This window comes from Vipera ursinii, assembly GCF_947247035.1.
Source record: "Vipera ursinii genome assembly, chromosome: 15".
Classification (NCBI taxonomy): Eukaryota; Metazoa; Chordata; class Lepidosauria; order Squamata; family Viperidae; genus Vipera; species Vipera ursinii.
This window is the reverse complement of record NC_139528.1, coordinates 2,882,731-2,895,915: the sequence shown is the minus strand read 5'-3', so window position 1 is coordinate 2,895,915 and position 13,185 is coordinate 2,882,731. Positions and strand designations below refer to the sequence as shown.

At 50.8% G+C, this 13,185-nt stretch overlaps 1 protein-coding gene across 1 annotated transcript; it reads right to left on the bottom strand.

Annotated features, from left to right (window-relative positions):
- Window positions 1-807: 807 nt before the first annotated feature.
- Window positions 808-10,432, bottom strand: LOC310647266 (ras-related protein Rab-1B). Its single transcript, XM_083374370.1, has 6 exons — window positions 10,134-10,432; window positions 4,089-4,161; window positions 3,502-3,597; window positions 2,726-2,821; window positions 1,763-1,894; window positions 808-1,207 (listed from the first exon to the last, which is right to left on the bottom strand). The coding sequence occupies exons 1-6, from the start codon at window positions 10,145-10,147 to the stop codon at window positions 1,013-1,015; spliced, it is 606 nt and encodes a 201-aa protein (XP_083230496.1). The 5' UTR covers window positions 10,148-10,432; the 3' UTR covers window positions 808-1,012.
- Between the last annotated feature and the right edge of the window lie 2,753 nt (window positions 10,433-13,185).

Genomic DNA, 13,185 nt, shown 5'->3' with positions numbered 1-13,185 from the left:
AGAAAGAAAGAAAGAAAGAAAGAAAGAAAGAAAGAAAGAAGAGGGAGGGGGAGGAGGTAGAAGGAAGGAAGGAAGGAAGAAAGAGGAGGAAGGAAGGAAGGAAGGAAGGAAGGAAGGGAAAGAAAGAAATAAAGAAAGGAAAGAAAGAAAGGAAAGAAAGAAAGAAAGAAAGAAAGAAAGAAAGAAAGAAAGAAAGAAAGAAAGAAAGAAAGAAAGAAAGAAAGAAAGAAAGAAAGAAAGGGGTTCAGTAAGGGCCAGGTGAAGGAATGACATGACACTTGGGAAAAAGGAAGAATTCTGGCTGGAATAAAAAGGAAAGATGGAGGAAGGAAAAGGTGGACGGGGAAACAGCCTCAACAGCCTTGATGGGGAGGGCCTCCTACGTAAAGGAGGAGGAGGAGGAGGAGGAGGAGGAGGAGGAGGAGGAGGAAGCAGGCAGACCAAAGGGCAGAGATGAGAATGCTCTGCTCTGGGCTACCAAACAGCAACAGAGATTTGAGCTGGGGGGCGGGGGGGGGGGCAGAGGAGAGGGGGAGGAAGAGGGCCGAGACCCCCCCCTTGCAGTAAAAGAAAGTGCCACCCAGATCCTGCCTAAAAGAGTGGGACCCCACCCCCCCCCACCCATCAGAGAAGTCTTCCCCCAGCCCGAAAGACCAGGGGCGGGGAAAGCCTGGCCTGGCCAGAGACCACCGGCCTCTCCCGCCTCCCTGTCCAGAGTTAAAAGGGGAGTGGGGTGTGTGTGTGGGGGGGACAAACAGCCCAAGACCCCCAACTCGGAGTAGCAGCTGCGTTGGAAGGGAGGAAGGCCCCGTCCTCTCCGGCACGGAGGTATCATCCGGAAAGCCACCTTCAGAGAGTGATGAAGAAGGAGGGGGAAAAAAAAACAGGGGGAGGAGGAGGAAGAGGAAGGAAGGGTCTGGACGGTGGGGAGGGGGCACGACCCCGCTGCCCGGCCTGTCCCAGGCGGCCCCCCCCAGCCCTCCCCCCCCAAAAGCCATCGTGTCCCTCCGGTTCAGCAACAGCTGCTGCCTCCTTGTTTCACCGGAGTGCTGTCGATTTTCAAGTTGGGCCGGTCCCCGCCAGACGTGGCCCCGGGGCCCATCCGCTTCTTGATCTCGGCCGCCATCGTCATGAAGGACTGCTCCACGTTGGTGGCGTTCTTGGCGCTCGTCTCCAGGAAGGGGATGCTGAGCGAGTCGGCAAACTCCTGGGGAGCGGGGGGGGGGGGGGGGGGGAGGACAGTGAGAAACGAGATCGAGATTCCAGTGAGAAACGAGATCGAGATTTGGGCAGGAGCACGATCGGGATCAGGATTTGCAACGGCTAAGTGGGTCTGCGGGGGGTTAAACTGGCTGTGCCCGATTTTATTTTAATTTGGATCCAATGAACTTTTCTCCCCTGCGGTCGTAGAGCGAACGAGGTGGCCGTTAAGCGAATCCAGCTTTTTTGCTTGCAGGAAGGAAGCGAGGGGTGGTAAGGGATGCTGCAACCGTCGTAAATGCGGGCCGGTTGCCAAGCAACCTGATTTCTGATCCCGTGAGTTGTAACGGTTGTTAAGTGCGAGCATCGGGCCATAAGGCCCGTCGTAAGTTCGAATGGTCCCTAAATGAACTGTTGTAAGTCGAGGACTGCCTGCGACATGGGGATACACCCCGCAGAGACGCCTCCGGTTCTCAAGCCCAGCTGACACCCCCCCCCAGGCTGCAGACCTCGACTGGGGGTGCATGTAGAGGCCCTGCGCTTCCGGCAGCTGGAGGCTCACCTTGGCGGTTGTGTAGTCCACCACCTTCTTTGTGGTTAAGTCGCACTTGTTGCCTACGAGCAGCTTGTTGACGTTCTCGCTGGCGTAGCGCTCAATCTCCTGCAACCACTGCTTGACGTTGTTGTACGATTCCTGGGCGGAAGCGAGAGAAGGGGCAAGGTGAGGCCTGGAGGGGGTGCCAGGTGCTACTCCAAGACCCATAACCCTTGAGGAGGACCCGAAAGGCCAGCCGGGCATTTCCCAGACACGATTTCCAGGTGGGACTTCAATTCCCAGAATCCCAGAGCCAGCACGGACTTCAATTCCCAGAATCCCAGAGCTGGCACAGGAAGACTTCAACTCCCAGAATCCCACAGTCAGCATGGCCAGAAAGAGAATTCTGGGAGTTGAAGTCCACCCATCTGGAAGCGGGGAATGCCTGCAGCTTTGGGGCACAACCTTCTGCTACTCCAAAGGGGTTAAAAATATCCTGAAAAAAATAGCCTCCCACTGAATTTTGGCCCTCCTGTCCAGATTTTCTCCAGGGGTTTGCAGAGGCAAGGATTTCAAATTAACAGCGATGGCCTTTAGCTGGCGGGGTAGCCATTTTTCCTCCTCCTCTACCCCCGTAATTATTATTTATGTCCTTTTTCATTTTTTTTTTTGGGGGGGGGAAAGAAACTTATCCCATTGTAATAGTAATAATAAAGTTGGAAGGGACCTTGGAGGTCATCTAGTCTGACCCCCTGCTCAGGCAGGAAACCCTACATACCATTTCAGACAAATGGCTGTCTAGTCTCTTCCTAAAGACTTCCCGTGTTGGAGCATTCACCGCTTCTGGAGGCAGGTTGTCCCACTGGTTAAATTGTTCTAACTGTCAGGAAGTTCCTCCTTAGTTCTAGGTTGCTTCTCTCCTTGGTTAGTTCCCAGGTGTGTTAAGCCTCCGTGGTCCTGATCCTCTTGTTGTTGGAACTGGCCCCCTACCTGATCCGTTACGTCGTAAACCACGATGATGCCGTGGGCCCCTCGGTAGTAGCTGGAAGTGATGGTCCGGAACCGTTCCTGCCCAGCTGTGTCCCACTGGAGAAAAGCAGAGAGAGGGGTCAGCAGCCTAATCGGACAGAACCAGGGGTCAACGCTGCTGACATTGGATGCTTTTGCACGGACGACAGATGGAAATGCAGCCATCTTTTTCCCTTTCGCTTTTAGAGTTAGATGATGCTGGGGGGGGGGGGAATGTGAATGAAAGTCCAGCTAGACACAGCAACACTAAACTTAGTGTGAGAATCAAGGTTACTGAGACCAGAGCTGATAAAAGAATTGGCGGGAGCCCCGGTGCTTCCAGCTAATTGGGGAATGTGATTTATGACTGTTAATTGGAGGAGGGAACGGTGCTTTGATACTAGGTGCCCAGGGGAGGGGAATTCAGTTTTTAGCTTCGATTATGTAAGTGCCAATATTCTGCCACTCAAATAAAAGATCCTTAAACAAGGCCTCGAGGTTCTTTGGAAGAGTTTCATCTGTCGGAACCACGACAGACCACCTGGTGATTTATTATTTTTTTTCCCCAAGCTGAATCCCCCTAGCCAGCATGCTGGATCTCAAAGCTTCGTCCAATTTAGTCAATGGTTCAGGGGGAAAAAAAAAGGACACAGATTTTTGATTTTTAATCGGAGGCTCCTTCTGGAATAAAACGGAATAAAAAGCAGACAGCGGCGGCGGCTATCCTGCCCTTCTGGATAGCCCGTCGAAAAACTTACAATCTGCAGCTTAATGGTTTTGCCATCCAGTTCAATCGTTCGGATTTTGAAGTCTACCCCGATGGTGCTGATGTAGCTTTCCGTGTAGGTGTCATCCTAGCCCGGAGAGCGCGGGGAAAAAAAAGAAAAAATAAATAACTCACCGCAGAGAAAATGAGGCATTCTGTCAAAATCCTAGCCCTTGAACCCCGTTAATTAGCTCGAGCCACAATTCTAACCCGTCCACTTCTCCAAACAATTGCAAAAGGTAAAAAAAAAAAAAACCCACACGATTTAAATCAAGGCGTCCCGCTCGGAAGTGGAATTTAGGAGGAGTCCTAATCCCTGGCCAACAGTTAAAGACGTTTCATGACAAAAAAAAATCCTTCCCCCCCCCACCCTAAATAAAGGGGATTTAAGATTTGAAGGTGGGGCAGAAAAGAAATTCCAGAAGCAGATTTAATGCATTTTTTTTGCCCCCCTTGACCTCCGCTTCCCTCGAAACATTCCTAAATTAGCAGCGGCTCCGAAGGGCTGTTTTGGGTTGGAAAGACGGAAGGGTTAGTAAGAAAAATAGCTATTTGGTGGGGAGAGTCGTAGATACTCACGGCGAACCGTAGCAAGAGGCAGGATTTCCCCACACCAGAATCTCCAATCAGAAGCAACTTGAACAGGTAATCGCTGGAGGGGGGGGGAGGACAAAAACAACGACACACAAACACACACAGAGATCAAAGTGGGAAGTTTGTATGTGTTTCTTAAATCTTTGGGGAGAACTTGACATACAGGCAGTCCTTGACTTAGGGCCAGAACGGAGCCCCAAATTTCTGCTGTTAAGTGAGACAGTCGCTCAGTGAGTTTTGATCCATTTTACGACCTTCCTCGCCCCACTTGTAAGGAGAATCACGGCAGCTGTTTAAAAAGAGTGTGGGCGTGCTTAATGGCCACATCAGACCGGCTAACTCAGGGGTCTTCCAACTCGGCCCTTGGATGACTTGGTGGACTTCAAACTCCCAGAATTCCTCAGCCAGGCACGCGTCCACAAGCCATCAATGGGCCAGGTTTGCAGACACCCAGCACCTAGGCCAGGGGTAGGCAACCTCAGCTCTTTTATGACTCATGGACTTCAACTCCCAGAATTCCTGAGCCAGCTTTTATGACTCATGGACTTCAACTCCCAGAATTCCTGAGCCAGCCAAGCTGGCTCAGGAATTCTGGGAGTTGAAGTCCATGAGTCATAAAAGAGCCAAGGTTGCCTACCCCTGCCCTAGGCTAACTCAACCTTTCCCATCCAGATGTTTCTGTAAATGGGCTGGACTTCAAGTCCCAGGATCCTCCTGTTGCGTGACTTTTGCCCTGACCTGGGGCAGAACCGGATCAGGGAGCCCGTTATCCGTTACGGCACTTTTCCCTCCTCAAGATTGAAACGCGGATAAAGTCAAAATGCCGGAGGAGCTTTTGAGTGACAGGCAAGAGAGGCGACAGGAAGCTGGCGAATCACCAGTCGGGTGAGCTGGCACTTTTCCTGACTTCAAAAAGTAGGAAGGGTGGGACTCCCACTTCCTCTGGACGGGGAAGGGAGGCGTTGGTTCCACTCGCCAGGTGGAAACGGAGGCTGCGGTGACGTGTGAATCTGAATTCAGGCTGCAGGCCCAGGCAGGAACACGCCAGGAAGGCCCAAGAGAGGAGGAAAATAGGTGTAGCTCAGGGTTCAAATGAGGGGTAGCCCTGATGATGTTACCTAGCCTGGGTCATGAGATGTCTGCAAGAAAACCACCCAGCTCAGAGAGCATCAAGAACCCCACAGTCCTCCTCCTCCTCTCTGCAAACCCCTTCTAACACTGATGATGTTCCCTAGCTGGGTCATGAGACGTCTACAAGAAAACCACCAAACTCAAGAGAGCAACAAGGACCCCATAGTCATCCTCCTCCTCCTCCTCTCTGCAAACCCCACATTCCTCTACCACTGATGATGTTTCCTAGTTGGGTTATGAGACGTCCGCAAACAACCGAAACATCAAGGAGATCGCTTCTAATCCTGTGGAGTTTCAAGCTACATCCAGAGCCCAGTTCCAAACTTCCAACGCGGAGAGCGAGGATTATAAGCTGGGGTGTGAAAACAAGTTTCCCAGGGCAAGCGTTCTGCCCCGGAAACCGGAAGTTAGGAGCTGTAGGTGGTCTTCGACTTACGGCCGCCGTTAAGTCCCAGATTTGGGTTGCTAAGCGAGAGAAAGAGCATTCGTCCCCTTTTTACTACTTTTCTTTAGTCGGCATGTAGGCCTCAATGCCGTTGCCGTCTTGCCTTGCTCGTTAGGCAAATCCCCGCGGTTATTAAGCGAATCAAGCAGTCACTAAGCAGATCAGGCTTCCCCCATCGACTCTGCTCGTCAGAAGCCGGATGGGAAGGTCGCAAAAGGGGATCACAGGACACACACACACACACACACACACTCAGGACAGTGCGATCGTCACAAATACAAGCGTCTAAATTTTGATCACGTCTGCTGCAACGGTCGTCCGTGGGTCGCTTTTTTTCCGTGCCGTCGTAACTTCGGTCGCTAAACGAACGGCTGGGAACTGGGGAGCGCAAAGCGGGCTCTCCAGTTGTGAAGCTGAAGGGGGCTCAGGAAACGAAGGGCAATTTTGATGGGGGGGGCGGGGGAAGAAACGGTCCTTTCAAGCCGTTTGCTAAACTTCATAATGCTTCCGTGCCGCCACGCCGGCTTTTCGGAAGCGACTTGAGGAAGGAACCGTCCGCAACCACAAGGCGACACTTGCTAACAACGCCAACAGAAAACACTCTTTCTTGCCCCACTCCTATCGGAAGGCCACATCTCCTCCGGGAGGGAGGCAGAGCGAGGAGGCAGGGGGAAAAAAAGGGCTTGTAGGCCAGAAACATCCTCCAAGTATTTTAAGAGGCAGGACTGCGCCGAGCTGAGAGCATCGATGCGGCTCTTCGGCATGAAATATTTAAGGCTCCACAGATCCCTCTGGATGCGGCAACAGTCATAAGTTGCCTTTTTTTTCCAGCGCTGTTGTTAACGTCAAGCAGTCACTAAGCGAACTCTTGTGAAGTCGAGGGCAATCTGTCCTGAATTTTCAGCTTCTCACGAGGGCCTCTTGAATGCCTCATACCTGCAAATCAGCCTAGTGTGCCTCTGAGCTCCTGCAGAGTGCTCGCTCCGCCTCTCCCACCCAGCGAGCAAAGTCTGGCTTCCTGTCACTTGGCATTAAGCAACCAGGAGGGTGAGTCAAAACTACTACGGGCCCCTGGTGGAGTTTGCAACATCGGAGCAACCTTCACCCATCCAGCTCAAGGCCTCAACGGATTGAGCAACCGGATCTCCTACAGTGATCACGCGAGCCCGGGACACGACAACCGTCACAAATAGGAACCAGTTGCTGAGGGACAGAATTTTGACCACGTGGTGGTCACGAGGACGCGCCAACGGTCACGAGGCACTTGTCACTTAGAACAGTCCCTAAATGAATGGCTGTAAGTCGAGGACTGCCTGTAGCATAGTAACAAGAGTTGGAAGGGACCCTGGAGGTCTTCTAGACCAACCCCCTGCTCAGCCAGGAAACCCTATTCCACAAGGCTATCCAGTCATTTCTTGAAAACCTCCAGTGATGGAGGAGGGAGGGAGGAGGAAGGAAGGAAGGAAGGAATAGAAGAACAGAGTTGGAAGGGATCCTGGAGGTCTTCTAGACCAACCCCCTGCTCAAGCAAGGAGACCCTAGACCATTTCAGTCACTTTTGGTCAGTGCTGCTGTAACCTTGAACGGTCACTTAGCGAACGGTTGTAAGTCGAGGACTGCCTGTAGATAACCACAGACGCCTCTTCTACATTCCAGCTGCCGGCATCGCCTCTGATAACGACAGGCCAAATATAACATTATAAATAATAATTATCATCTAGTCTGCAGCCATTCCTGTTTGTTTGACAGCCTGGGCCCCACTTTCTAGCCAGGACCTGCAATCAAGAAATAGATCCCAAGGAGGAAAAAAAATGTTTTGTAGGTCTGTAGTTGAAAAAAACAACAACCCCTCAATCCACACACACACACACACACATTTGAGGCACCTGGCAACTGGTTCACTTTTACGACCAGCTTGGGGGGGGGTGTTCCATAGTCATGGCACTGAGACTTCAGGGGAAAGGATTTCTTTTAATGACGTGGTTTTACGACCATCGTAAAAAGGGTCCTACAATCAAGGCATCCGGACTGATGACCCGCGTCCCCCCTCCTCGTTGTGGCCGTAAGTTGAGGACTACCTGAAGGCAAAAACAGGGCCGCATGCCGACAAGTCTCTACAGCTAATACGCAAGGGATTTACACGAAGGTTACAAGGAATAGCTCTGGATAATCCCATCCGGTGGCACCATTTTTAGAAGAAAACAAGAGGCTGAATTGTTTTAATTTTGGTTTGGCCTGTACGATTGAACTTGCGTCCCTGTGGTTTGCAAAAATTAACTCTACGGCTTAAAGTGATGTGTCAACACCACCAGAGCTCAGCAGAGAAGCAAATTAAGTCCCACAGAAGCTTTCAAAGATGGGACGGTGTTTATTTTGTCACAGCAAAACTCCTGAGGCACCTTAAGTGAACTTTGTAGCTAAACCAGAGAGGAAGAAGGACCAAAGTTAAGGGCAAGCAAATCGTGTTAAAAACCTCTAATAGTGTGTTAAATAACTATTCGCTCCATACTTGAGGAGGGTTTTCCTCTGAAAAAGCCACGTGAAGGGTAGCTTTTAACATAAGGGAATGTTTACATGAACTGCAAGATATTTCATCGAAAGTGCAGCAAAGATCAAGGATTCCACAATATGGCTTTCCGCAATTTGAGGCTGAAATAGCGACAGATTCCTGATTTTTCCAAGAGGCATAAAAGAGAACAGAAACGTTCGATCAATGTGCTTTTGCGCTGGGGAAATTTTAAGATCCATAATAGAGGAAGGGGCTTTCTTGGGGGGGGGAGGTGGACATAGCTACTGGGAAGCTGGAAAAAGACAAAGACTCCACAGTACAGAAGAACAGAGTTGGAAGGGGACCCCAAAGGTCTTCTAGCCAACCCTTGCTCAGGCAGGAGGCCTCGTACCAGTCTAACGGAAGGGATAAGTGAAAACGGCTTGGCTAAAAGAACAGGGGGCTTTGTGGCGTTCCCACCTTATATACTAGAGCAGGGGTCTCCAAACCTGGCAACTTTTAAGACTTGTGGACTTCAACTCCCAGAATTCTCCACGGCTGTTAAGGGAAATCTGGCTTCCCCGTTGACTTTGCTTGTCAGAAGGTCGCAAAAGGGGATCATATGACCCCGGGATAATGTTAACGTGTGTCAGTTGCCAAACACCTGATTTTTTTGATCACGTGATCCTGGGTCGTAAGCATGAAAAAAGGTCATAAGTCACTTTTTTCACTGCCGTTGTAACTTTGAAGAGTCGCAATATGAAGTTGTAAGTCTAGGACTGCCTGTTTTACATAGGCCAGCATGAGAATGGTGGGCTACGGGCCGTTACTAATTTCAAAAGGGAAAAAATTAAAAAATACACAGGGTTAAAAAGCTTTTTAAAAAGCTTTAAAAAGATATTAAAACTGTCAAAAAAATATAAGACACCTTTTCTCGCAACATTCAACGTCTCTAAAAAAACATTTCTGCCTTGGCCATTTGTTTTTCCCATCATTGAAGAAGGTCCAAATATTCCAGCACGAGTAATAAGCTGTTTACACCCAGGGGTTGAGTTGGACTATAAATCCATAAGGCTGTGTCATCTGGGAATGATGGTTTTGTTTTTTGTTTTAAAAAAAGCCTTTTTGGGAGGGGAAGCAAAAGTGAGCAATGTTGGGGTGAAAACTGGCCTTGCTGTGGATGATGGGGCGGCAATGCCCACTTGTCTGAAGGGGGAGCCAGCCATGGGGGAAGTTTACCCAGTTGGGGATTATGGGCTTATAATTCCATGACGGGGAAAGGAGGAAAGATGATGAGTTTGGTATTTTTAATGTAAATGTATTGGCTGCCCAACTCCAGGGGAGAGGGGGCTGCAGCTGTGGATGATGGGGTTGCAAGCCCCCTCTCCCAGTAGGGACCACCTTGGGGAGATATTGGCCTTGCTGGGGATGATGGGGCCACTACCCCATCCTCCCAACAGGAAACAAGCCCTGCTGTGGATGATGGGGCCACCAGCCCACTCTCCCAACAGGAAACACCCTGGGGGAAAAAAAACCTGTCCCTGCCGTGGACCATGGGTGACAATTCCACCATTCAGAAGGCCTCAACTCTGGGGAGGGGGCGGCACTCCCCCAGCTGTGGACGATGGGGCCGCAACTCCACCTCTTCCCCCCCCCCATCCCATGAAGGGGTTTACAAAGCCGCCCTCCAAGCAAACACCCGGCTGGGGATGATGGGAAACGCGGCCCATCCCCTCCCCCACCCTCCTCACTTAGGAAGCCCAAGCCCCGGCCCGGGGTGGGGGGCTGATGGGTCGTGTAGTCCGCCCCCTCAGGAGATTCCCAACCCCGGGCGGGGACGATGGGGCTTGTAGTCCGGCTGTCAAGGAGCCAGGCGAGGCAGGAGGGCGTCCTTCCCGGCCTGGGAGAGGCGGAGGGAGACGCTTCCCTCCCTGCCGGAGCCACCCCGGCGGCGGGCGACACTCACTACTCGGGGTTCATGGCGGCGGCGGCGGCGGCTCCTCCGCGGCGGGCGGGCGGCTGGCTCTGCTCGCGGCTTCTTCCTGCCTTGCTTCCTTCCTTCCTTCCTTCTTCCTTCCTTGCTTCCTCCGGCCTCCTTCGGGGCTTCCTGCCTGGCGGCTCCGGTCGCTTCTCGCACAAGATGGCCGCCGCTCCCCCGCCCTCACCCCGCAGGGGGCGACTTTATCACCGCGCACGCGCGACCCGCGCGGGGCACGCCGGAAGGCGTAGTCTTCGCGCTGACTTTTCTCCCCCCCACCTCTTCTTTTAAAGGAGGAGGCGGAGCCTCATAGTTAGGCAGGTGCGGCTCTCTCTCGCTCGCTTTTTTTTTTTTCCTCCAGGCCGCGCGGGCTGACGGGAAATGGAGATTCCGGCTTCCTTTTTTTTTGACGTCAATCCTCGTCTCGCCCCGCCCACTGGAGTTGTCTTTCTCCCGTCATGGCAGCCGCCCAGAGGCACTCTGGGAAATTGAGTCCTCGCCGCTAGGGTGCCATTATACAGCAGGCGCCGTATTATTAAGTGATGTATTTAATTAGATATTAAATAACCTGATTGGCTATTATTGAATTATGGTCAAATATGACCATTTAGACCCAGTTTATATCTGAAATATTGAAATTGGATATTAAATTGGATCTGACCATTAAGACCCGGTTTATATGTGAAATATTATTTAAATTGGATCTAATAATATGACCATTTAGATCCAGCTTATATGTGAAATATTTAAATAGATGTTATTTAAATATCTAATTTTAATATTTTGCATCTAACGACTGGGTCTAGTCAAACCTGTTTATCATTTACATATACAAACTTATACGTGCTATATATTTCTGGCATTTATTACACAGTATTGTTAAAGACGTTCTCTATTGATATACCAGGTAATCCGACTTACTTTTGTTTAGTGACTGTTCAAAGTTACGACTGCACTGAAAAATGTCACTTAGGACTGTTTTTCACACTTACGACTGTTCTAGCACCCCCGTGGTCAACTGATCAATATTTGGATGCTTGGGCAACCGACTCACAGTTATGACGGTTGCAGCATCCGGGATCAAACATCCACCTTTTATTCCCTCCACAATAACACAGGTGTGTTCCTAAGTGTGTGTATACGTCTAAAAACACAACCGCACATTTAAATAGGGGTTGGCTTGAGAGCTGAGGAGATTATCTAGTCAGCTCCCTAAAAACAGCCTTGGAGATTCATATGACTTTTGATTTTTTAATTGCAGGACTCCAATCGGACACGACTGAACAGAAGGCAAAATAAATTAAAGGAAGAGAAGGGTGAAGGAGGATGAGGAGGAGGAAGACGACCAACCACGTTGAATATTCCTCTCATTTTATTTCTACAGCGACATAATACAGAGCACAATTCTTTTCCTCTCGTTTCACCATTAAATCTCTTCTCCACACGCAAACACCCACCCACCCCCGTGCCCGCAAACATACAAACACGCACGCAAGATTTCTGTGATATAAGTTACCAGGGCCCTGCCCGCTGTCCTGGGAAGAGGGAGGAAAAAAATAAAAATAAATTGAAAAATATACTGGACTGTCCCCTCTACGGGGAGGGGGGGGGAAGAGAGAGAGGGGGGGAGGCTTAAGCTGGATGGCTTTCTTCCTGCCTTTGGTGTCACAAAATAGCATATTTATTTACTTCTTTTTTGTCACGAAGCAGAGGTGGAAAGCAAAAGCTGATACGGCAGGCGTTCGCACTGGTCCCCATAACAGGCCGTCTCTCCCCTCCCTCAGTGATACACCAGGAATGGAGAAATGGCTCCTTTTTAATATATGTATATATATATATATGGGGAAAAACGGATGGAGCACTTGCAGTGAAAAGGCAAGAACATGGAGAAGACCGATCGGAAACTTGGACCGGATGTTCTGCTTAGCCCAGTTTTCTCCCCCTTTGGCTTAAATCCTTAGCTATTTATTATTATCTTTACTGAATGGACGCCCAAGCGAGGCAGGTAGAGGGGAGAAAGGGGCTGTTTATTGGGGTGCACAGCATCCTGGTTGGAAAGACTGTCTGGGAAACAGACTGACATGAGCGGGCATCAGACGCGACGGGACTCTCGAGCAGCCAAGGAAAGTGGCAAAGGGTAGATGTCGTCTCCTTAAGATGGGAGCCAGTGGGAATGGGATTAGTAATCCTCCCCAAAGCTCAGGCGGGTTGGGAAAAAAAAAAAGTTTCCCGCAACCAAATGTTGGAGAGATGCAGGAGAGGAGCAGGGAAGAACGAGAGAGGAATATTTGGACACAGGGTTTTCCGTCAGTAAGCGAGCCCTGGAATTAGGGAGGCCGCAGAAGCTATATATCGCAACCCAGGCACTAGTCCCCCAAACAATAAATAAATAAAAAACCCAGTGCAGATCGAGGAGAAGAGGGAAAGGATTTAGAGAAAGAGGATGGGCTGAGTGGGGTCTCCCTGAGGCCGGGGCACAACCGATCGATCGTAAACAGAAAGGATCCCCTAGTTGCGGGAGGTGAGAAGCGAGCCGTTAAAAGGATCCTTAAGCGAGATTATTCTGCCTTTGCAGAAGGACAAGTGGAGGCGGGTTGCACCCCGTTTTTGCAACACACGAGGGCCAAAGCCGTCACCGGAACCCCAGGAGACAATAAATATTTTCCCTCGGACCCGATTCTTTCCTTTCCCACCGCTCTCCTGCTCGACCTTCCCGGGAAGAGGCCTTGAAAATCATGCAGCTTCGGGGGGTCCCCTGGCCCCCAACAGGATGCGACCCGTGGTGTGTTGCCACAAATCGAGGCATCCTGCTAAGTTAATGTGGAGTTAGAAGGGGGTGGGGGGTGGCCCTCGGTGGCCGAGGAGGAGGGCCATGGCGGCAACATGCTGGGGAACGGGAGAGGAAGATGTTGGGTGTGTGTGTGCTTGTGGGGCGCACACGACACACAGGCCAAGGGGAAGGTGAGACTTGGGCCCACCGCTGTGTCTGAGCGCAAAGGGGGAAGCCCTAGGTCAGGGGTAGGCAACCTCGGCTCTTTTG